The 25,812-nt window shown below is 50.3% G+C and overlaps 1 protein-coding gene across 1 annotated transcript in view; it reads left to right on the forward strand.

Moving 5' to 3' along the window:
• Window positions 1-4,016: 4,016 nt before the first annotated feature.
• Window positions 4,017-25,812, forward strand: part of LOC128942815 (NUAK family SNF1-like kinase 2) — a gene marked incomplete at its 5' end in the record, with an annotated part of 144,191 nt that continues 122,395 nt past the window's right edge. The window contains one exon of the mRNA XM_054285468.1: window positions 4,017-4,520. Coding sequence (XP_054141443.1) covers window positions 4,017-4,520 — 504 coding nt within the window. The remainder of the gene's footprint in view (window positions 4,521-25,812) is intronic.

Consider the following 25,812-nt stretch of genomic DNA (forward strand, 5'->3'; position numbering starts at 1 on the left):
TCCTGTCTGCTCTTCCCAAGAATCTCTCATGGAGAACGAGGTCAAGCTTCTGTCACAAGATTTGCCACCAGGAAATTATACCACTGGTGCAATTTTCATGATGACTGTTAGTGCTGGCTTAGGGCAAATTTTGGGAGGAAACCTCCAAAAGGGGTTCATCTAGAAAGCAAGTTCAAGCAGCCCCTACACCTACTAGTTCAGGAAAAGACTTCCCTGGAGAAAAGTGAAAAAAACCTCAGTTTATTAAACAAGTAAAGTATTCACAAGCATGGAAAATGAATAATATTAAATAAAACCTTGGACAGTGCTGAAGAGATGGCAAATTCAGAAAGTCCTTTTTGTGGTTTGTAGTTGGCTCACTCGGTCTCTTCTAAGTCCCTCTGGAGCTGGAATGCAGCGTCCCAGAACTCAGTGGGCCACCGGTGTGAGCTGCTGGTGTTTTTCTGGGTTTTCAGTCCAGAGCAGGTTTAAACAGTTCCAAGAAAAAGGAAAGTCACAGACTTCTCTGCCTAAGCTAGCTAAAACCAAATTGCTAGACCTGGGCTGTGAAGGCATCGGGAAATTTCCAAATCTGGGCACTGGCGGTCCCAGCAAACACAAGATCTGGATAGTGCTGGTGCCAGAACCTGCAGATTTCCAAACTTTGGCTTTCTGTGCCAGCAAATCACTGGACTTGGACTGGGCCAGCACCGGGAAGTTTTCAGATCTGGGCGCTGGCACTGCCAGCAAACACCAGATCTGGGTGGTGTCATTGCCAGTGACAGAAATCTGCCAGATTTGGGCTCTGCTGGCACCGGGAAATTTCCAAATCTGGGTTCTGGTTACATGAAACACAAGATGTGGGTGGTGCCAGACCCAGTAGCAGGAAGCTGCCACAGGTTTTGGATTTCTGTGCCATGTGGTAGACAGGGAAAGGCGCTGCGGAAGATCTCGCGATGTCACGGAAAGCCAGGACCCTCAGATCCCCTTAGATAAGACCATCTGCCTCCCATAGATAAGAAACTAACATAGGAATGTAACCCGCCTAACCAAATTCCAGTAACTTTCCATCCCCTACCCAGTAACAGTCCACCTCTTACTAACCATAGAAGGTAAAGACAGACCCATGCTGACGTAGAGACCCCTTAGACTATAAAAACCCAAGAGACGAGATAATAAAAGCCTTTTGACCGTCCATCACATTGATGTCTGCGTGTGTCATTGGCCCGAGTGGCCCTAGTGAGAGGGCTGCTGTGCTGTTCGTCTGAACCAGGTCGCCTGCCTTGTATCAGAAGGCAACAAATTGGTGCCGAACCCGGGACTGCTGCAGCCCCCGGGGTTCGGGTATTCTCCTGGCCAGAGATCAGCGGCTGCTGGCAGCAGGTCTGACCACAGCGGGAGGGACGCCTCCGGACCAGCGTGGACCATGGAAGCCATCGCGAAGGTCGTAACAGAGATGCATGCACAATGGGGTATAGAATGTAAACTTAGGGATTTATCTCTCGCATTGCCGAGACTGATTAAGCTTGGGGCTATTGAAAGCCCCGTGGACGTCCTACATTCGGACGTGTGGGATAATTGTACAAAGGCCCTGGCGGAGGACACCATGTCCTCGGGCTCAGGGAAAGCCCTAAAATCGTGGGGCAGGGTTGTCCAGGCTCTGCAAAAGGCTCGACAAGAGCAAGAAACCTGGATAGCCGCGCGAACTTGTTTATTAGCCATGCCGCAGTTGGGGGTGGGCGCGGCGACACAAACCGCGGAGGGGCCTGACCCGGGCGGGCGCGCGGAGGCGCGAACGCCAAACCCCCCTCAGCGAGCGGATTCACCATCGGAGGGGGGGGAACACCCGCGGACGTTCTGGCGGGGGCTCGCGGAGGAGGCGCGGAACGCGGCCGAATTGGCGGACCCCGTAGGGACCGATAAAAACGCCCCCCCACCTTATGCGTTTGAAAATGGCGCCGAACTGCGTGGTCCGGGCGGAAAGGAGGAGGTGGGGGGCGGAAGCGCGGTCAGCCCGCTTAACAACGCATGCGCGGGCGAGCGGGGAGACGGGGCGGCCCCCGCGGAGACGCGTAAGATCAATCAGAGCCCTCAGTTCACATTAGGTCCTTATAGGGCAAGGACCTCCCCCAGCAGGAGGCGGGGGGACCCCAGGGAGAGGGAACGGCCCGACCCCCGCAGGAGGGGGCGGGGTCGGAGTCCGGGGAAAAGGCAGAGCAGCCCGGAAGCATCTCCTTATTCAACTTCCGGCTCGGACTCGGGCTCGAGCTCCGAGCCCGAGATAGGATCAGAGGATTCCGATCTGGATTACGGCTTTAACAGAGAGAGAGAAGCGGCATGTAAGGTCACTAGCCACAGTGCTCCCGCTTGGGTGAAGGGGTTACCAGAGAAAAACCAAACCCCGCTCACAAATTGGCGGAAAATAAAAATGGCTTGCGCGGAATGGGCTCCGTCTGCCACTTTAGTGTTCCCGGTCCGTGTGGGGGGGGCAGGCGGAAACCAAAGGACTTATTCACCAGTCAATCCGAAAGATGTGCAGGCAATTGTTAAAGCGATTGCGGATAAGGGAATTAATTCTGCCATGGTTTGCACACTTATAGACGGCCTTTTTGGCGGGGACGACATGCTTCCCTTCGATATTAAGCAGACATGTAGAATGATATTGGATGGTGCAGGGATGATCGTGTTCAAACAAGAATGGGAGGATAATGGCATGAAACAGCTAGCCTTGGTAACAGGGGCAGACCATCCACTGCATGGCTCCAGCATACAGAGGCTTATGGGCACAGACCCCACTATGATCACCCCCCAGCAACAGGCTGAGGGCCTGCGAGCCCATGAGGTCATGACAACGACCCGAGCTGCCCGAGAAGCCATCCGTGACGCTTCTAAAGTGGTAGCCAAACCCTCTCCATGGTCTTCCATAAAACAGGGTGAGAGTGAGAGCTTCACTCAATTCGTGGATAAGCTCCAGGCTGCATTAGATTCCTCGGCGTTACCCTCAGAGGCAAAGGGTCCCGTGCTGGCAGAGTGTTTACGCCAGCAATGCAACTCAGCCACTAAGGACATTTTAAGATCACTGCCACAGGGGTCCAATATAGCTGCCATGATCAGACACGTTGCAAAGGAGGAACACCTAGCTCCCATCCAAGCAGCAGTTCAAACTGCAATAACCAGTGTGATGGCATGCCTTAAGTGCGGCCAGGCAGGCCACTTGGCAGCAAACTGCCCCCAGCCAAGCCGCCTATCAGCAGCTGCTCCACCACGCCAAGCGGGAGGCAGGGGACCGTGCTGGGGGTGTGGAAGGAAGGGGCATTTAGCTAAGGAATGCAGATCCAGGCCTCAGGGAAACGGGAGAGGGAGGGGGTGGCCGGGCCGTGTTCAGCCCCCTCCCACTTGGAATATGCAGCGGCCCAGCTACAGCAACCCCCAGTGGGGCAGGGGACTCTCATACCCTATGCCCCCACAGGGACCAGTCACCTTTGCATCCCCCCCAGCAATTCAATGGCAGAGCTGTGCAGCACCCTCAATACCTTCGCACCCCCCACCGCCACAAGCCGTGCCGGAGTCACAGGGCCAGCAGGGGACACCCCAGAGCGGGATCCCTGGGTGGCCTTGGTCATGAAAATAGGGAAGGAGCCCTTGATGGTGTGGGGGACATGCCGCCTTTACGGCAGCCAAGATCCTCACGTCATAGGGCTTCAGTTTTGGGCAGACATGGGATCAGACTGCACGATTATTCCCCAAACGCATTGGCCCGGACATTGGCAATTCAAAGAAGTCCCCCCAGTGAACGGAGTGGGGGGGCAGTCCCGGGCATGGAAAAGCACCCAGCTGGTGGCTATAACACTTCACACGAAAAAGGGACCAGAACAGACAGTAGCAATCTACCCCTACATTTTGCAGAATTCTCCACCCCTGTTAGGAAGGGATGTTCTCTCCTTGCTAGGATTTCGGATCACAAATTTATCATGAGGGCCACTGCCGTACACCCTCCGCTGCCAATCAAATTGACTTGGAAATCATCAGACCCTGTATGGGTTGAGCAGTGGCCCCTGACAGAGCCTCGAATGGCAGCCTTGCTGGAACTGGTCGATCGAGAACTGCAAAAGGGTCACATAGAACCCTCTACCAGCCCATGGAACACCCCGGTATTCGTGGTCCCCAAAAGGTCCGGACAAGTCTATCGTCTCGTCCACGACCTGAGAGAAGTGAACAAGACGATCAGACCCATGGGTCCAGTCCAGACACTGCTTCCCACGAACTCAGCCATCCCCACAGGGCAGCCGTGTGCAGTGCTGGACATCAAGGACTGCTTCTTTTCAATACCCCTGCACCCTGAGGACAGAGAACGATTCGCCTTTTCCGTGGCATTTCGGAACGGCGAGAGGCCCAACCTTCGCTTCCAATGGAGAGTACTTCCGCAAGGCCTGGTCGACAGTCCCACCATATGCCAAATCACTGTGGACAAAGCACTGACGCCAGTCCGATACTCCTACCCCACCGCAACCATCATCCAGTACATGGACGACATCCTGGTCGCAGCACCATCGACAAGCCAAGTGGATCACCTGGTGACCACAGTCACGGAAACCCTTCAAGCCAACGGCTTCGAGATCGCGAGCGCAAAGATCAAGAGAGGACCCTGCGTGACCTTCCTGGGAGTAGGCATCACAAGCTCCTACGTGACACCCCCCGAGATGAAGATCAACCGAGACATCGAGACGCTCCACGACATGCAACGCCTGGTGGGATCGCTGCAGTGGCTTCGCAACATCGTCCTGATTCCTCCCGAGATCATGGACCCTCTGTACGACCTCCTGAAAGGAAAGCACCCCTGGGAACCCAAGGAGCTGACACAGCAAGCAAAGAGCTCCCTCGACTTCATCGAAAACCAAATGGCCACTGGCACGCTTGCCAGGTGGAATCCAGCCATGCCACTGGACCTGTACGTCCACTTTACACCAAAGGGGGGAGTGGGAGCACTCGCCCAAGGACTTGCAGAAAAGGCCCGACCGATCCAATGGGTGGTCCTCGGAAGACCCGCTCGTGCGTTTTCCCCAGGAATCGAGTGCATTGCCAACCTCATCATGAAAGGCAGGAGACTCGCCTTGAAACACCTAGGGACAGAGCCGACAAGCATCCACCTTCCGTTTCGCAAGCAGCCGACTACAGAGTCAGCCGCAATATCGGAGTACCTGGCCCTTGCTCTCTCCGGCTTCGGAGGAGAAATCTCCTACTCTTCCAAGCCACCCTGGACTAAGCTGCTGACCGTAGTCGACATGGACATGCCACCGAAGGTCAAGGACAGACCGCAGCCAGGACCAACGGTCTTCACAGACGCTTCCTCCACGACATCAACCGCAGCAGCAGTGTGGCAGGCAGGAGAGCAATGGCACTGCGTCAAAGCAAGGGACCCCACACTGTCAGTGCAACAACTGGAAGCAGCAGCAGTGGTTTTGGCGTGCGGACTCTTCCAAGACGAACACCTCAACATCGTAACGGACTCCATATTCGTGGCAAGGCTCAGCCTAGCCATGGCAGGACCAGGAGTGTCAACATCAGCAGCAGCCCTAATGCTGGAAGAAGCACTCTCCTCGCGACAGGGCACCGTGTCAGTCATCCACATCAATAGCCACGACCCAGTCAAAGGTTACTTCCAGATCGGCAACGACAAAGCGGACGCCGCAGCGAAAGGCGTTTGGACCTTGAAAAGAGCTCGTCAACTGCACGAGTCGCTCCACATCGGAGTCAAAGCACTGGCGAAGAGATGCGGAATCTCGACGGCGGACGCCAAACATGTGGTAGCCACTTGCCCTCATTGCCAGAAGTCACCCCTTTGGTCCTACGGAGTCAACCCGAGAGGTCTCAAGCCCTCAGAAATCTGGCAGTCGGACTTCACCTGGTGCGAAATACTGAGGCCCCGAGCATGGCTGGCAGTGACAGTAGACACTTATAGCGGAGCGATCGTAGCTACACAGCACCCCAAAACCAACTCCAAAGCCACAATTCAGCACTGGCTGACAGCCATGGCCTGGCTTGGCATCCCCAAGCAGATCAAAACGGACAACGGCTCCAACTTCAAATCCAAACAAGTACAGGAATTCGCCTCGAAATGGGGCATCACGCTAGTGCACGGCATCCCACATAACAGTACCGGACAGGCCATAGTAGAGAGAGCAAACCAGACCCTGAAAACCAAGATAGAAGTGTTGGCAAAAGCAGAGGGCTTTGCCAACGCCATTCCCCCAGGAGATCAGGCACGTATACTGGCAACCGCCTTGCTGGCACTGAATCAATTCCCTAGGGGAGATGAAACAAACAGTCCCGTTCAAAAACACTGGGTCACTCGAACGCTAGAAGAGGGCCCGCAGGTAGTAATCAGAAACGAGCTAGGCGAGTGGGAACGGGGTTGGAGGCTGGTGCTCACAGGGCGAGGGTACGCAGCGGTCAAAAAGGACGGCAAAATCAGGTGGTGTCCACTTAAGTCGATTAAACCGGACCTTCAGGGCGAGCAGAATGAGACTGACGAGAATTGCGAGTATCTGTTTACAGGACCTGCTCGTGGGACACCCTCGTGATGCGTACTTCCCGGTTCCAGACGAAAGCGACAGACCACCAAGCCGCCAAGCAGCACCCGAGAGACCCGCACGGGTGAGACCCAAGCACCAAGGGTGTTTCTGTGTGATTTTGCTGTTGGGGCTTGTTGCCAGGGGGCAAGCCAGCCCAGACCACTACCCCCATCAGCCCTTCAGGTGGGTCATGCGACACCTTAGTAGGGGCAAAGCACTCAGACAGATCACCACACCGAACACCCCATCCTTCGTGCTCCGCATCACCGACCTGTTTCCAGGACAGCCAAAGGTACACCCCTATTCCCCACACGTCAAACACTCATACCTATCCTACTGGTGCCCAGCTTCAAACCCTGGGAAAAGTTACTGCAATCACCCAGGGTGGGGATATTGTGGGCACTGGGGCTGCGAAACCATAGTTACAGATGCCAGGCCATCGGGGCCTGGGTGGGATCCACAAGAGCCAGACAAATTCCTACAGTTCACCTGGGCACCCATCGGTTGCAAAATACCCCTCTTCTTTCACGGGAACTTCCATCGAAACCAACATAAAGTCCCTAGATTTCGGGCATGCACTGAGTACAACATGACGGTCTTGCAGCCAGATCACCCTAGCTGGGCCACAGGCAGAACGTGGACAGTGGTCCTTCAAGGGTCAAAAGAGAGGGCGAATGTGCGAATTATCAGGCTTCAACCGTCAGCACCCCGAGCAGTCGGACCCAACAAAGCGATTAAAAGCGTGCCGAAAGGGAGAAACGTAACCTACCCCAAAACCTTACCCACAGGGGTCAGCAAAGTCCCGACCGGTCAAGCGGAAACCTTTCAGATGAGCCGCTTAACCGAGTCAGACGCAGACCCAATCCTTCGCATGTTAGAAGCTACCTTTGTATCCCTGAACGAATCTAACCCTAACCTAACCGAATCCTGCTGGCTTTGTTACGATGTCAAACCCCCCTTTTTCGAAGGAGTCGCCTTAAACACTCCCTTCAGTTATTCCTCAGCCGACGCCCCTCACCAGTGCAGATGGGACACCCCTCGCAAGGGAATCACTCTGAGTCAAGTCACAGGCCGAGGCAGATGCTTTGGCAATGCAACCCTAGCTAGGCGGAAAGGCAACGTCTGCACCAAAATCGTCAAGCCTAACAGGAAAAACAATAAATGGGCAGTCCCAGCCGCATCTGGGATGTGGGTTTGCCAGCGATCCGGAGTGAGTCCTTGTGTGTTCCTTCCCAAATTCAATGACTCTAACGACTTCTGTGTCCAAGTTCTGATTGTTCCTAGGATCCTGTACCACTCAGACGAAGAAATGTACCATCTTCTTGAGGGACCCGGCCGGATCCACAAAAGAGAAATATTGACAGGCATAACTATCGCAATGCTGCTCGGCCTGGGAGCAGCCGGAACGGCCACAGGAGTCTCAGCCCTAGCGACCCAGCACCAAGGACTGTCACAGCTGCAAGCAACGATTGATGAGGACCTGCAAAGGATCGAGAAATCCATCTCCTTTCTAGAGAAGTCAGTCTCCTCACTCTCAGAAGTGGTCTTGCAGAACAGGCGAGGCCTAGACCTCCTGTTCATGCAGCAAGGGGGCCTGTGTGCCGCCTTGAAAGAGGAGTGCTGTTTCTACGCAGACCACACGGGAGTCGTGAGGGACTCCATGGCAGAACTGCGGAACCGACTGGCTCAGAGACAGAAAGACAGGGAGGCCCAACAGGGCTGGTACGAGTCCTGGTTCAATCAATCACCTTGGCTAACCACTCTGATTTCTGTCCTGATAGGTCCATTGGCCATGCTGTTTCTAACAGTCACCTTCGGACCATGCCTGCTGAACAAGCTGGTCTCGTTCATTCAGACCCGCCTGGAACGGACCAACATCCTGTTCTTAGGCCGACGACAATTGCTGTGAATTCAACCGGAGAATTCAACCAGGGAACACTGTCAGTCACAAGCTCCTCCGAACTTGTCTGACAAAAGCTTAACTCAGGACTCCCAAGACCCTTTTCCCTTGTCAAGCTACAACCTTATACCTCACTTAAGTACCTATGTGCATGACTACCTCATTCATTTGTGAAAAGGGGGGGGGAGATGTGGTAACAGGGAAAGGCGCTGCGGAAGATCTCGCGATGTCACGGAAAGCCAGGACCCTCAGATCCCCTTAGATAAGACCATCTGCCTCCCACAGATAAGAAACTAACATAGGAATGTAACCCGCCTAACCAAATTCCAGTAACTTTCCATCCCCTACCCAGTAACAGTCCACCTCTTACTAACCATAGAAGGTAAAGACAGACCCATGCTGACGTAGAGACCCCTTAGACTATAAAAACCCAAGAGACGAGATAATAAAAGCCTTTTGACCGTCCATCACATTGATGTCTGCGTGTGTCATTGGCCCGAGTGGCCCTAGTGAGAGGGCTGCCGTGCTGTTCGTCTGAACCAGGTCGCCTGCCTTGTATCAGAAGGCAACAGTGCCAGCAAATTGCTGCACTTCGGCTGTGCCAGAATAGGGAACTTTCCAGATCTGGGCACTGGCAGTGCCAGCAAACAGCCCATTTCAGGCTCCAGGCCCCAGGAAGGACTGGATCTGGATGCCTTCCTCTTTTCTTTCCTTCTTTCCTTCCTTCTTTCCTGGGGTCCTGCTGCCAGCAAACTCCAGATTGGGTGGTGCTGGCAAGGGGAAATTGCCAGGTTTTAGCTTTCTTTGCCAGCAAATTGCTGGACATGGGTGGTGCCAGAAGAGGGAAATTGCCAGATGTGGGCACTGACAGTGCCAGCGCACACCAGATCTGGGTGGGGAATGTGCTGGCACTGAGAAATTTCCTGATGCTAATTTTCTGTGCCAGCAAATTGCTGGAATTATGCTGTGCAGGCATCTGAAAAATTCCGGATCTGGGTACTGGCAGTGTCAGCAAACACGAGATCGGGTTGCTGTAGGTACCAGGTATTTGCTTGGTTTTGGCTTTCTTTGCCAGAAAATTGCTGCACTTGGGCTGTGCCAGAATATGGAAATACCAAGATGTGGGAACTGGCAGTGCCAGCAAACACCACATTTCAGGAAGGATTGGATCTGGACCCATTCCCTCCCTGCCTCCCTCCCTCAACAAGGTGCCAGAGGGGCTGGACAGCAGCCAGGCACAAAGGGACCTGCAGGGACTGATGGACAGCAGGCTGGACATGAGGCAGCAGTGTGCCCAGGTGGCCAAGGAGGCCAATGGCTCCTGGCCTTGATTAGGAATGGTGTGGCCAGCAGGAGCAGGGCAGGGATTCTTCTCCTGTGCTCAGCACTCCTTGCGCAGCACCTCGAGTGCTGCTTGCAGTTCTGGGCCCCCCAATTTAGGAAGGACATGGAGGGGCTGGAGCGTGTCCAGAGAAGGGAGACAAGGCTGCGGAGGGGTCTGGAGCACAAGTCTTGTGAGGAGTGGCTGAGGGAGCTGGGGTTGTTTATCCTGGAGAAGAGGAGGCTCAGGGGAGACAAGGCAGTGTCAGGGCACAGGGTGGACTTGATGATCTCCATGGCCTGTTCCACCCTTGCTGATTCTGGGATTCTCTGAAACCACCCTTGGAGCAGTTGCAGGAGGAGCCCTGGGCCTCCTCTTCAGGAGCTCCAGCAGCCCAGGTCCCTCAGCTTCTCCTGCCAGCCCCAAAGCCCATCCTGTCAGTCCTGCAGAGCCTCTGCAGCTCCTCCTCACTGCCCAGAACAGGGAGCCCCAGAGCCAGACACAGCAGCCCAGATGTGCCCCCCTGGCCTGGGGTGCCTCTGGCAAGGGAGCAGCACCAGGCACTGCAGGAGCCTGCAGACAATTGATGTGAAGGCCAAACCTCCTTAGCTCCTTCTGAAAGAGCAGGAACAGTTCTTCATTGCAATGTGGTGGAATGCCGGGCACCCCAGCTCCAGGCGAGGACTGGACACAAGTTTGCTCCCACTGAGTGCTGTGATGGGTTCTGCAGGAGCTCTGGGCTCCTGTGCTTGCCAGGCACAATGAGGAGAGAAGGAGCCAAGTGCACTGATGTGGGAAATGGATTTGTAGAAAGCTTTTAGGGCCTAGTAGAAGGCCCACAGAGTATGCATCTGTATATAAACCTTGAGACAAGAAATGCTAACTTAAAAATGCCATGGAATAGGACAGATATTGTTGAGAGAGAAATGAAGCTGGAAAAAATTTCCAAAAGATGGCCTTGCAAATAAGATTTTGGAAAAACAGAGCTATGAAAGATGCATTGTAGTGGGACCCACGAGGGGTAGTTTTAAATAATTGGCTTTAGGGCATCTACAACGTGGCATGGCAAAAGGCTGATAGACCAAGAAACGCTTATAATGTATTATAATTAGGAAATAGTTGGCTTCTGATTGTGATGGCGTGAATTATAAGATCTGTATTGTCTCACCCTTCTCATGAGAGTGAAAATGGAATAAAAGTTATTAAACACCTCTCAGTTTCCCCATCTCTAGGTCAAGAAAAGAGTATTATCCAACACACTGACACACCTTTGCCTCGAGCATAACCCAGCCTGGACCAAACACACTGAAACGTTTCCCCTTTGGCCCATGTCTCGAAATATCAGGTCTGCTGTTTGACAACTCAGGTTGGGTTGGTGTCAAGGAGTTTGCCTCAGAAATACTGGGTTTGTCTTCCTCTGTGCCTTCCCCTCAGCAGCCTTGGGGATGCTCCTATGTGAAGCCATCTGTCTCACACAGTTTGAGACAACTTCAAACAGGATATTGTGCAATAAATCGTCTCCTCTAAAGTGTTCCAACAACACCTTTCCAGCAATAGGAAATTATTACTCACAGATGAAAGTGGAAAACCCCCAACAGTTTATTACCAAACAGAATCCCCCCATGACATGCGTTACAAGAAGGCGCTGGGGTCTCTCTCGGAAGAACAGGAGCCGTCACGGAGCAGTTCCAGCAGCTGATGGAAGCTCGGGGGCTCGTCCGGCGTCGGCTTTCTCCCATGGCAGAGCTCCATGGAGCGGGCAGGGCAGTGAAGCAGCTGGGCTGGAGCCCCTCGCTGCCTTTTCTCCCCGGCGTGGCTCAGCTCACAGACTCTCGGGCTGGGAGCGGGGCCGCTCCGCTCCTGCCGGCACCGTGTCCCCGGGCTTGGACAAACAGTTTCCTGCCAGGAGAGCCCTGCACACTGCTCCACAGATCTTTCATAAAGGCCCAAACCAACTGCAAACACTCTGTCTGCAGCAGCTTTTCACAAAGGGCTGCAGAAATCCAGGACAGCTGCAAGTGAGTGTCGGAAGGCTCTTGTCTTGTTCCTGACAGCAGAATTCTTGATGATCTTGTGCAATTTTATTCAGATGTAACATGAGAGCCGAGGCTTTTTTATTAAAATACTTTATGATTAATAACAAGCCTTGGGAGCATGAGGTACAGGACTGACATGCAAAAGCATGAGCATATCCTCCAAAGTGGCCAGTTTAATTGTCCATTTCATTACTCTCATATTTACTCCACACTAATAAGGAAAACCAAGCTCTGCTTGGAGGCAAAACAGGCATGGGATACACTACGGTCCCTCGCAGGCTCAGCAGGGCCTGGCAGTGACACAGCAGGCAGTCTGCTTCATTGTGAACCACTACAGAGCTACATCCCAATCTGGTTTAAGTAGCGTGCTATTATTAAGAGCTCCTTTTCTGCATGAGACACAAAAAGGAGATGCCAAATGATCTTCATGCAAGCATGCAGTAAAGAACTGCTCCTGCTATCCTAATGAAGCGTTTGCTTTGGCAATTACATTCTTCCCATTCATCTTTTGATGCAGACACTTCAGGTTTTCCCCCACACCCCTGCAAGGTTGGCAGTTGCTGTTTCCCATTTCCTGTTCTTCCCTAGAGATGGTGCAGTGGCTGCTTTGAAACAAAAAGCCCTGGGATCTGGACAGCTTGAAGGAGCATGAAATGCTAAATAAGTGCTCATATTGGTAACACCCAGGTGTGCACTGCCCAGTCTTCTGCAGCAGCAGCAGGACCATGCATCATTCCTGTTGGTGGATGTTCATGTTTCTGGTGTGCAAGATCAATGACTTTGAGGAGGGACAAAAATGCCCCTCTTCAAACACTGGCTGTGCAAGGAGATGTGAAGTTTCACAGCCTTTTCTAGGATATTTTAGAAAGATCTAAGAGAATATTGTGGCATGGAGTAGGTCCCTAATTTTGTCTCCAGAGAAGTCCCCAAAGGGCACATTCACTCTGCTGCTGAAGGCAATCCCATAAGCTCATGGACCAGTTTTCCCTGCAATGTGCCACCCTGCCTGGGCTTTACTAGGCTGGGACTAGACCCAGAGCTAAGCAAACACATGCAGCCAGGTGACATTGTGTAACATCAGAGGCTGCAACCATGAGGACTTTGCTGTCAGAAGGTTATAGTTTGCACTGGGCCCAGAAGTGTTTTTCCCTAAGGCAAAGCAAATTGAAATGTGAAGTTTCAAAGCTTCAAATGACTATGAAAGGAAACTGCAGAATAATTTCTGGAAGTGCAGCATTGTCAATGATCATGCAGCCCACCAACAGCTGGAGCTGAATCCAGAATTGCTTCTTCCAGCTGTGCAGGAATTCATTCCACTGGCAAGCACTGGTCCATGGGAACAAATGATCCCCTAGCTCTGGGCTGAATGGCACCCAGGCTGCAGTGCAGATTTGAGGAACCCTTGTCACTTGTTATTGGCCTCCCATTGCACTCATCCTTCTGCAAACAAGGTGCAAACAACACAGATGCACTGCTGTCCTGGGTAAATATACATACAGGTGGCTTTTCCAAAGCAGTGCATCTTTTCCCAGTGAAATACATGACCTCTTCTTACCTATGGAATTGTGATTGAGGACACCTGTGAGCCAGATCTGTGGGAGATTTCAAAGGAGCAAAGCTTTGGGATTTGGGCACACTTCTCTTGGTTTCTTTGCTCAGGCCTTTGGTGAGCACAGAACACACCTAGGTAGAAAACCTTTGACTAGACAGGATCTTTTGGATCCATTGTCCCCCAAAGAGGTCAATCTGTGGCCCCGTTGTTATTCCAAGTAACAAAGAGCAGCACAAATGATACAAAGAAAACATGGCCAAAGAGGAAGAGGAGAGGCCCAATGAGGAAAGGATGTGGTGAGACACTGGCACACTGAGTGAGCTGCACTCCCATAATCTCTAGGCTAGCAGGTCCTGGTCTCACATTCTCCTCTTGGTTTATTTAATTTTTTTTTTAAATTTAGTTTTTTTTTCATCATCAAAATACAATATGTAGAATTAAAACTATGTCATCAAAACTTAAAGACAGAATCAAAATACATTAATTCAAAACTACATCTAAGGATCAGAACATATGTACATCTGTAACTATCAAGCCTAATGCATCAATCCTATTCTTCAAACACTCTCCATACAGGCGGCAGCTTCTTCCTGAGCTTGGAGGAAAGAGAGCTCTTCTGGATGGGAGGTGAGGACTTTGTGGGTGAGGGAACATTGGAAGTGTCCAGAGAAAACTTCTTGGTAAGACTGTAACCAGCCAGAACTGCAAAATGGAGACACCAAGTTTAACAGAGGCCACCATACAAACCTAAAGCATCTGAAGCTCCATATTTCCTGGGACACATTTCCTGGAAATGTCTAAACAGCTGCACATGGAAACATGCTCCTTCTGGCAGACACTGAGGCAGGCCGGAGCACAACCCTGAGCCACTTGCCCAGAGCTAGCACAGGCACAGCCTGGCCTCTGGGCTGCCCTGGGACAGCAGGGAGCCCAGAGCCCTGTGCTCCCCAGGAATGGCTCAGCTGCACATGCACCCTCCTGCTCCTCTGCCTGCCCCACAGCTCAGCAGCCCTACAGCTCCACGGGCACTGGCAGCAGCACAGCTCATTGCAGGGGCACATGCAGGGCACAGCTGTTCCTGGCAATGTGCACAGCCTCTCTGGGCTGCCACAAGACCCTTCCTCCCAGCAGGTATTGGCCCAGCTCCCCCCTCACCTCTGTGTGAGGCTGAGCCATGATTGCCTTCACCTTGTCCTCCATCTGGAGCTGCTCCAGGCCCCCATGCCATGACTAGAAAGGGCAATGGAGAGAGCAGGGGCAGATGAACACCCTTCCTTGGGATTTCGTCATTTTTGGCACAGCTCAAAAGGCAAATCCAGAGGTGTCCAACTCAGCACTTCCTCAGCCTTCTGGAGAACATCTTGCCTTCACCAGCCCAGCATTTTGGAGAGGTTTTCCTGTACATGTGGAGGCTTGCTGGCAGCACATTTCTTCAGCTGGGTGCCCATCACCTTGCAGAGGGCAGAGGCCAGCTTGGTGGCCACGGTGAGGACGCTGGCGCTCCGCACAGGCAGCGCCTTGTTCTCCAGGCAGGACCAGAGCACAGGCAGGGCGTCGCGCTGGACGACTTCAGGGCTCCTGGCATGAACCCCCTGCACAAGCCCTGCCAGGACAGAGACACAGCTCCTTACCCACCAGCCTCACTGCAAACAAGGATCTGCCTCTGCTTCTGCTTCTTGCCAGCCTCTCTGGCCAAGAGCAGCAAAACAGCACCAGAGCCCCTTGATCCAGAAACGGGCAAAGCAGCTGAGCATCCTGGAAACAGAACCACCCACCCCTCAGCACTAATTGCTCCAACCAGAGCCTTGTCCCTGTGGCAGACTTCCTACCTTTACTAAATTATTCCACAATCTCTTTCTGCATGAACAATGAATGAAATGTCCAATTGCCTTTGATTTCCATTAACAAATTGTCTAAACCCACACTGAAGATTTGGAAATGCACCATAGAGAGGAAATGGAGAGATTTCTAATAAAAGGGATGATTCCATTTTTGTAACTTTGATGTCAAGTGCCAAACGTCTATTCTGGCTCTTCCCTGTGCTCAGTGGCACACAGCAAAGGGCAGGGTTAGAACACACCTCAAAACTCCAGCCCACCAGAGATGGCTGCTGCCTGACAGCTGGATGAGAAACATCAGTGACCAGCTGGTGTCTTTGGCAGAATGCTTCTGGGGCTTCCAACAAAGAGCTGTTTCAAACCTTAGGTAATTACTCAGACCCCATTGCTGTGGCATTTGGGCATCTCCACATTTTAATGCCACTTCCCTTCCCAACGTTAATGGCATTTTTTCTTGTAATGTCCACTCAAATAGGGGCATAGAGAAAGAAAAAGGCTACACAGGGGACTGAAATGTAACCAAAACACCAGTGTTTTCTCATATTGTCTCTGAAACCTCTGCCCATTTTCTGAACTGAACTATATCAATCACAGACAAAAAGTTACTACCAACAGGCTTCTTGCATGGCAGATTTGTCTGAGAGATCAAAACCTGAAATGCTCTGGAGACCATTCTTATTTTCTGTTCAGACAAAATGTTATTTAGCAGCATTTAATATTCTGTGGCGGAAAAGACTACATTTTCTCTATGCTGTTAATCCACCAGCAGTCATCAGCATTGAAAGAGCTCCTGCAAGTACCCAAAGCCAATTCTGCTAAGCAGGAAAGGGTGATGGTACCCATTTTAAAATGGGAATTCATTTGAGTTTAAATGCAATTAAAGACATCGGTGACTACTGAACGTAAGGAGCACCTGTCTGTTCCTACTGAATTGCAGAGCAAGCATCTGCTCTTTCTAAAGTAGTCCTAATTTATGGTTAAATCGTTTTTATGAAAAAGAGGTCAAAAGAACTGCTAAACTAAATGCCCTATTGCTGGAGATATACTTTATTCAAATGCTCTTTAAAGGACCTTTGACATTCCCAATCAGTGAACATGCCCTTTTGAGATTCCTAATGAAGACACAAAGTGTATTAAACCTTGCATTCAAAGATGTTGGCATAATTAGCAGTGGATTTAGCCCCAGTTAAAGCAAGGCTATCAATCATCTTCTCTGCTATATATTGAGATTATCCTTTTTCCATTCCTTGGCCATTGCTGACATAGCAAGCTCCTCTGAGGAATCAATTATCAGCTGCATTTGTAGCATTTTGCACAGTGCTGACACAGGCAGACACTGTTTGCACACCCTGAAAGGCTCAGTCCAAGGCCACTCTGACAGCACAGGCAGGGAGCCTCAGCACTCTGCTTCTGTCCCTGTGCCCCAGAGGCTGCCTTGCACTAAACCCGTGCCTCTGATACCTCTGTTGAGTTCTGGCCTAAGCTGTGACCCCCAGGCTCTGCACGGTTCAGCCTCAAAACTTTCCAAGAGAAAAACAAGAATTCTGTGAGGACAAAACAAACTGATGCCCTGAAAAAGCATTTGCCACCATTTCCCCTCAAAGATCACAGCTGTCCCTGAGCTCCCCAGAGAGGAGCCAGCTGGGGCTTTTTTAGCCCTCCCTTTGCTGGAGGTGGTTCTGAGATGCCCCAGTGAGAGCTCAGCCCCAGGCCGAGCGCTGCCCCCATCTCAGGTGCTGCCCAGCTCTGCAGCAGCCAGGGAAAACCTGCCAAACCCACCTGCCTTGGCTATGGGGCAGCAGGGACACGCTCAGCACCTCCTGGTTTGGAGGAGCCGCTCTGCTGTCTGCTCACAGGCATTCCCTGTAAATACTCCCTGGGAAGAGCTCTTGGCTCAGAAGGGGAGGCCATACCTGTGATACGCTCGGTGACATCCAGCAGGGCTTGGCCACTCAGGTGATTCCATTGGTAGCTGAGCTCTTTCAGCAGTGACACTTTATCTACAAGGGAAACACATGTTTCTGCTCACTTTTCTCAGGTCATAGGAGAAAGGGCAGGGCCAACCTCATTTTATAAAATAAAGTACATTTCTGCAGATGTATGAATCCTTTCCTTCTTTCCTTCCAGCCTACTTGGCAGGGTTTTAAATTCCAAAAGAAAAGCTCTCCCTTCACATTTGTAAATCCAAACTTGTCTGCTGTAGCAGGCGCTGTGTTAAAACATTTCACACCAGGGACCTCAAGAGTTCAGTCACATGGAAGCAGTGAAAAGGTTTGGCAACCCAGAGCAAAAAGGAAGAGCCCCATACTTGGGTCACAAAAAGGCACTGAGTCAGGCAGTTCCTGAGTTCACAGAGCAGCTGGGGAGGAGAAAGTGGAAACTCCCCTTGAAGACCTGCCTCTTCAACACTCCTTTTTTCAGGCATATTCCACCAGTACGGAATTTTCAGAGCTGACATAAATCTGTGTGGCAAAGGAATTTACAGCAGCCCTTGCCTATGTAGGTAATTGCTGTGGCCATCTTGCCCCATGCAAAACAACATGTGGAACAAGGCATCACTGACAGCTGGGTTTATACCTGTTTGTTCTAAACAAATGAACTTGGTGAATCATCAGTTCCCCTTTGAACAGAGAAGACAAAGAAGAAAAGTGGAAAATAGGCAGCTAATGCCTCTAATGTAGAGCCTTCCAGGTGGCTGCTCTGCAGAAGCTCTGATGGGTCAGTGTCCCTTCATGCCAACAGCAAAGCTGTTCATTTGGGAAGTCAGACAGGGCCCAAGCAAACTCCAAACTCCCTTTGCCTCTGAACTGTAGCAGAGCTGTAGCCCAGGACTTGCTCTTCAGACAAGCAGCACAGAGCCAAGGGCTCCTGGGACTAATGGGAAATGCTGATCCCATTCCAGCCTGTTGGGGATGGTGCATAAGGACTGCACCTGCACAGCCTCTGGTGGGTGTCAGCTGGAGTGTTCCACAGACAAGAGCAGCTGTCAAGGCACTCAGCGCTCTCTTGTGCAGGAGAGACAGAGATGAAGCTGAGGAGAGTCCCTGCCAGGGCTCAGCCTTACCCAAATGAGCAATGGATTCTTCCAGTGCTTTCACAGCTGCCCCACGAACCCTGGGATCCTTTGAGTTCAGGTTCTTTGTTATTCTTTCCACCAAGCCAATGGTCACCGGGTTCAAGGCAACTTTCAGGGCTCCTGTGATCTCAGCCAGCACATCCAGCGCCCTCTGCTTCACTTCCTTGTGGCTGTCAGATATTCTCAGGACAAAATAATCAAAAATCTGTGAAGAGAACAAGCAATGTGAAAGCTGGATTCAAATGTCCTTGTTTGAAGACTGGGTGTAGCAGTCAACAATGTCAAAGATGAAAGTGATCCTTTCTGTCAGGTCAGCACTCGCTTGCACAATTTCACTGTTTTCCTGTGGGCCACTCACTGGAATGGTGGCACAGCCTCATGCTGGTTGAAAGATTTTCTTCTGTTTTTAGGAGTTTTGGCTGGGGACAGGATAGTTCCTATGGTATTTCTCTCCATCTAGAAATCATTAAATCAATTCCATTTATAATGCTAAAGAGTACCTTTGCTTTGAGTGGAAGCAGATGTTTACAATGCCCGGTTTTCTATACAGTTGCCTCCAGTACTGAGGGCAGTTATGATTTTGCCAAAACTATGGCTGGAAGAGATCTAAGTTTTCTCTTGTTTTTCTCAGAGCCAGTGTCTGGAGAAGTGCAGGGCTCTGATCAACTCTTCCAGGATCCAGACCATTTCTCTAAGTAACAGGTAGACTTCTGAAATGTAATGTGCTGTACAGCTCTCATTAGAGCAGGGTCAGTCCCTTGACAGACATATTATCAGGCACCTTTTCCTGGAAAAAGGGAAAAAGAAGCTACTGGGAGGAGAAGGCAGAGATGAGTCCTTAGCCGTTTTCCTCCTTTTCCAAAGAGAAAAAAAGACCCCCAAGAAGGGTGAGCACTGTCTTTACCAAGAGGAATAGGAACAAGGATGGAAACGAGTAGCCAGAGCTGTGACAAGATGGAGTATATAGAAGTATTCTTTTAAAAAAACAACTGGGTTTAAACCAACCCAGCCTGATACTTCTCTTCCCTATGCAAACCCGTTTTTGGTCTAGGGAACAATTGCCATGCTTTCAGGGGCTGGATTCCCTTCACTTCACCCAACTGGGAGTAGGAGAGAGCAGCAGTTACACCAGCAGAAAATTCTGCCATCCTCTGATGAACAGCATCAATAGGCACCTGCCAGACAAATACAGCTGGACTGAAATAACTTGTCCTGAAGCCTGGGCCTGAATTACATTTGTCTGGGTAAGAGGGACCAGCGTGTGACAAACAGCCAGGACAGAGTGCCAAGACACACTGAATTAACTTTGCTGCTACAGGCTCAGGAAAGGAGCTAAAGGAAAGGAGCAGCGAAGATACCCTACATACTTGGGCAATGTTAGTGGAGATGAGCTGGGGGCTGGTTTTGCACAGGTCTAGGAGGAGTTCCACTCCTTCCATCCTTGTCTGAAACCCCTTGGCTTCCAGGAGATGGTAAAGCTTCTGGAGCAGCTCCGTTTCTTCCACAGCTGGAGGTGATGTGACCTGGGCTTTTGCACAGTGTAGGAGGTGTCCATCAGAGGGAGATTTCACCCTGGAAAATAAAACCAAATGAGGACCTGGTGGTGATAATTATCGTAGCATGGCATCCCCATAGTGGAAATATTTAGCATTGACTCCATGATTCCAGAAGGCCTGATCAATCACTTTATTATCCTATCCTATCCTATCCTATCCTATCCTATCCTATCCTATCCTATCCTATCCTGAAACTCATTGCCCTTACAGACAGTCTGATACAGACAGACCAGACTGGTCAATTGAATCCAAAACACCATCACCAGTGGCCAATGAAGAAATTACTCTTTGGTAAATAAATCTCCATAACACATTCCACATGTTCACAACAACAGGTGCAGCAAGTGAAGATAAGAATTGTTTCTAATTTTTTTCTCTGATCTTCTCACAGCCTTCCTCAGGACAATGCCTGGGAAAGTTGTGCCTGCTGCTCTCTATGGAGAGAGCTGCAGCCACAGACAATATCTTCACTTAAATGTGAGCAAAACATCTTGAGCAGCTTTCCTAATTATGTCATTTCAAGCTGGAAAGTCATGAGGCTCTGAAGAACAACGTGGACCTCATGACAATCATTACAGGAGACAATCTGCAAGTGACATTCTCACCACTGCTCACTCAGGAAAACCAAGGATGAGGTGCATCTGATCTATCTTCAGATGGCTGCCAGGGCACACAGGTCACATTGCTTTGTGGAGAAAGAGAGACACTACTGCCAAGTTTAAATGCCTCCTCATAAGGGACGCGTGTGTCTTAGAATAAGGAAACTCATCACTCTGGAGAAGTGTCTCTACAACCAGGCATGACAATCTGGAAAAGTAGCTCAGATGCATCTGAAGAGATGAACAGGGCCATATTTGAAGGATTCAGAAAATCAGTAACAGAGATAAAAACAAAAGCCAGACATCCCAGAACTACACTCCCATTTCATTTGCTTCCCTAGAGACCAGATGCACAGCTTAACAACCCCCCTGGGAACAATTCTCCTGGATCAACCTGTCTCTTCCATGAGCACAGGAAGATGCCAGCTGTGCTACTGAGGCATGTGGTCACTTTCCTGCCACTGCTGAGCAGGACAGAGCTAAATAAATCCCCTCTGCTATCAGAGGAGAACAGGTACAAGCAGCTCTGCAACTGCCATGAAGGGACAGCAAGGAGCAATTCCTGTCTTAAATGCTGATTGCAGCACAGGGGGAAATAAACCAAACATGCTGTCCACCAAGCAGATTACATGAAGGACAGGAATATCAAGACAAAAAGTCCACATTGAGACACCTGTTGACTGAAGTTGTTCAGGAATTGCCTTGCTACTTACTACTCAAACTTGGTACTGTTTGAGAGTAAGAAAACCCTGATTCAGCCAGGCCAAACCACACGGATGAGAACTGCATCTTTGTGGAATAGCATCTTGCTTCCAGACTGAGATTTCTCATGAAAACACCCATCTAAAAAAGTCTCCACTCAGATGAAAAATAAGCCCTGTTTGAATTTACTTGTCCCAAATCAGGCAGCAGAAACTTGGCCCTCTCCCAGCCTCCACAACACTGCCCTTGCCACTGCACTGGATTGTCTGAGCTGCAACCAATGGGTATCTTTTTGTCTCTCCATTTTTGTGGAAACCCCTCCAGAGAAGTTGTGTTCAGCACAATGCACAAGTAGACATTTTTTATCCTAGAGCATTTGTAGGGAAAGGAAACAATCTGTGGCATTGGTCATCTGTGCCAGACAGTTTTTCCTGAGGAAGAGACAGGTAAAGCTTGTCATGTGCTTTGTCACATCTGACAAAAGTGCTCAGTACCGTTTGCTAGCAGACAATGTGGCCTGGGGCTCCTTTGAGCCATCGTTCCTCTCCTTCACCGGCTCCTTGACAGATGGGCCTTCAGCCTTCTGGTTTTCCATCCCCTACAAAGACATAGAGAAATCCCATCAGTCTTTACAATATAAACCAGGAAATTCCCTGTTGAAAACACAAGTTAGAACCAGGATCACTGCTACCAAGGCTTAGGGAAACATTTCCTAACTTACAGATGGAAACAGACCAGAGATTCAGTGATGCCAACTCTTTGTTTTCAATAGCCCAATACAGGTTATGGGTGCTACCACACTGAGCAGCAGTCTAAAATCCCAAATTCCTTAGTCATGAGCAGAAATGGGAATAATGCAAACTGGCAGGCAACGAGAGTTTTTGAAGGAAGCAGCAGAAAAAACTGGACTCTTTGGGGGTTGGCCCATTGTGTTAGAAGTTGATTTGGTTCAACACTCACTCTCCCTGTGCCTGCACAAAGGCAGGCTCCCTTCTGTAATGTTGATAAAAAAAATAAAATCCTCCCCCAAACAAAGAAAGGATTTTCCACTGGATGCTGCTGAATTCACCAAACTTCTTCCAGCTCCACAGGGCTTGACAGCAGAGCAGTATTCCCAAAAGACAGACAGTCATTGTAGTAACTAGGATTGACTTGGACGTCTTTTGTAAATTGGAAAATATTCTTGGCGCTACTACTTCCAGTGTCCTTTGCAAAGACTCTGTTATCTTCAGAAGCACAGTTCTCACTTAATTGCTTTACAGGGGGCAGAGTAGGGAGAGCATGGTGGGGGCTTATGCTTAAATGTAAACCCATTTTCTCCTCTTTGCCTTTCCTCTTTGTGACCGATATTGAAAATATTCGAAACCTCACTTTTTCCCTAATAATATCAGTTCCTTTGTGGTCTGCAGATGAACAGGCTGAGGATTAACAGCTCATTCCCAGGAGCAAAATGATTCAGAAGAGGAATGAGCTGAAGACAGATTGGGTGTGTTTGCTCTCATATTAGCTGTGACAATACTTGCACAAAGGAGACATTTCTCCTGCCAGCACTTACTTTCTTCTTAATTCTTGTCAAAATATCTTCCAGGTCATGGGTGGGAAGAGATCGTTCCAAAAGCATTTGAAATTGTTGATGATTGAGCAACATCTTCACCATCTCCTGTCCATAATGCCTAAGGCAGGCAGGCAGGCAGGCAGGCAGGAAGGAGGGAAGGAAGGAAGGAAGGAAGGAAGGAAGGAAGGAAGGAAGGAAGGAAGGAAGGAAGGAAGGAAGTGAAAGAAAGGTGAACAAACACAGGAAGAGTGTTAACAGAAGAGGCTGATACCTTAAACTCATCACGTGCAAGCCTTGCACGAGAAGGCATGACCTACTCAGCAAAGAGGGAGATTTACCTCACTGGACACTGCACAGTGCTGTCAGCTGAACACAAGAGGCAAGAGGAGAATGTGGGGCAACAGAAAAACACCATTTCACTCTGAAACAGGGGGTGTGCTTCTGTGGCATCAAAGGATCCCAGGGAACAAGCAAAACACATCTGCTTTGTTGTCAGAGCCTATTACATGTCTTGCTGCCATTGCACAGTAATTTGCCTTTCTTTAACTGGCAGGGAAGCCAAGACAAAACACCTCATGCATCCTCTTGATTATTCTATACTATGTGTATGCAGAGGGGCAGCTAGTTGCTCTGGTGTTCTTGGCAGCTATTAACGGGAATTTCATCACAAAAAGAAGGGAATTTTGGCAGTTTGGGTTGATTTTGCCACTAGGAAACCACAGGTTTTTTTCAAGAAGAAATGTGGAGCTCACTGAGCCAAAGATAACAGCATTCTAGAAATCTTCAGAACAAGTTTAGAAAGACTGAATATGTTGGCTAAAGAGCCCTGAACTATTTCTAGGAAAGTCTGAAGTTAATGAGAAATTGATGTTTGGGATCCTTCAGCGATGAACATTAGCCAACGCTTTGGCTTTGTGTTGTGCACCTAAGGCCAAACAGAAGTGTTGGACTGGCTGATCTGAGATCTTTTGATCTCAGTAAAGAATCCTTCAAGCCACAGGAAAAAGTTGGCGATGTTCCTTTTTGCTGGCCAACCTCAGGTTTCCCAGTACAGACATTTGCCCAGGCAGCCCAGAGCAGTGGTCACAGTGCCAAGGCTGACAGAGCTCAAGAAGAGTTTGGACAATGCTCTAAAGCACATGGAGTGACTCTTGGGGTGTCCTGCACATGGCCAGGAGATGGACTCGATGACCCTGATGGGTCCCTTCCAACTCAGCATATTCCATGATTCTATGACCCTTATTCACACTGTGAGGTAACTTCATATTCCCTTTAGTTTCCACTCTGTTGTGGTTTCACCTTCACAACCAGACACAAAACGGTTTTCCTGTTTTGGGAGGTGAAATGAAGATCATTACCTTGTGTCCTTGTGACAGTCCTGAGCAAGCTTCCCTGCCACGTGTGGCAGCCTCTCAGCCCTGGGTGTGCCTGCGAGCTGGGTGACTCCAATTCTCTCCATCAGGGACAGGAGGAGTTGGGCCGCACACTCGCGCACCGGGGCGGGGCGGCTGCTGGGGAGGAGAGAGCAAACCCTGGGCACAGGGACAAGGAGCAGCAGGAGCGCTGGCCTTGGCCAGAGCTTGCTCCCTGTCCTTGCTGGGGGAAGGGGCCTGGGCTGTCCCTGCACCCTCACACACCTGCACAAGGTTCTGTCCTCAGGGAAGCACAAAGTTAGCATTGCACACAAGGCCTGCCTGCACAGAAGAGGGAGGAATTCAGTCTCCCTGCACTGTCTGATACTCAGTTACTTTCACAGTATTTACTCTGAGAAAGATTAAAGAAATAGATGACATATGAATAATTTAGAAATTAAGGATAATTGATGCTGATCCATCAGAGGGCACCCAGTACACAGAGCTGCAGCAGGATTGAGGCTCTTTCCAGCCATTTATCCCCAAATTTGCAGAACTTTGGAAAACAACAAATGCAGGGAAAACACGTTGTGGGCCGTGAAGTTGCAGAATATCCAGCAATGCAGCCTGTTTCTTCTCTGGGGCTTGGCAATGGATCCATCTGAATGTTTCACCCTATTCCAAAGCTGAGGAAAGGGTGGCAGGCAGTTTAGCCAGGCTGTCCTGTTCTAGAGAGCGTCTCTTGGGAACTATCAGGCCCAGAACCAACATTTAAGGCAGCATTTGCTCCAACTGTCCCATGGCAGTCAGCCTGTGGAGGTGCCTTTAAAGTGATTCATCATGTCAAGGCTAACATGAAACATCAGTTTGAATAGAAAGTAGAGCTCTAAGGCCAGGACAGTCATACAAGGCTCCTTTAGCAGGAGCTGCACCTGCTGTGCAGGCTGTGCCACACCCAGCAGATTGTCCCCCATGTGCTCCACGCCCCAGCAAGGAGCCTCCTCATTTCTCAAGTTAATGGCATCACGAGGAGACATGGTTTTCCCAGGGCCTCTGTGGTTAGAGCTGTGAAATACCAAACTGCGCACAGCTGCAATTGCAATTGTCCCTCTGCCCACAAAAGCACAAGGCTCTATCCTTGGCCTTTGCAGGCACTTTCACTTCCCCATCAGTCACCACATCTAGGAAAATCTGACAGACTGGGAGAACTCCAGGAAGCAGCAGGAAGCTGAGTCAGAGGAGCTTTAGTTTGGATATCAGGAAAAAGGGTTTTTCACCCAGAGGGTGGCTGGGCACTGGAACAGGCTCCCCAGGGCAGTGGTCACAGCACCAAGCCTGACAGGGTTGAAGGAGCATTTGGACAACAATCTCAGGCACTTGGTGTGACCCTTGGGCTGCTCTGGGCAAGGCCAGGAGCTGGACTCGATGGTCCTGATGGGCCCATCACACTCCCCATATTCTACAATTCTGTGATTCTGAGAACTAATAGGCTGCAGGAGGGCAGAAATAGGTGACAAGAGGGAAGAAGTGAGGTTGGTCAGAGAATCAAGTCACTGAGTTCACAGAAGATGCAGGATACAGGACCCTTCCCTCCCACCATTCTCATTCTCTGTCTCATCCCTTCTCCCTCCCACACACACGAAGGTGAAGAACATCACTAAAAGAAGAAGAACCTGCTTGACTCCCACGTCCATGAGAGCAGTCATTGCTCGTGCAGGAGTCGCATTCTCCACCATGATCCCCAGGCTCTGACTGGCTGCTTTCTGAACAAATT

Source organism: Melozone crissalis, unplaced genomic scaffold (assembly GCF_028551555.1).
Source record: "Melozone crissalis strain CALT ecotype California unplaced genomic scaffold, PUWL_Pcris_2 ptg000043l_1, whole genome shotgun sequence".
In the NCBI taxonomy this organism is placed as follows: domain Eukaryota; kingdom Metazoa; phylum Chordata; class Aves; order Passeriformes; family Passerellidae; genus Melozone; species Melozone crissalis.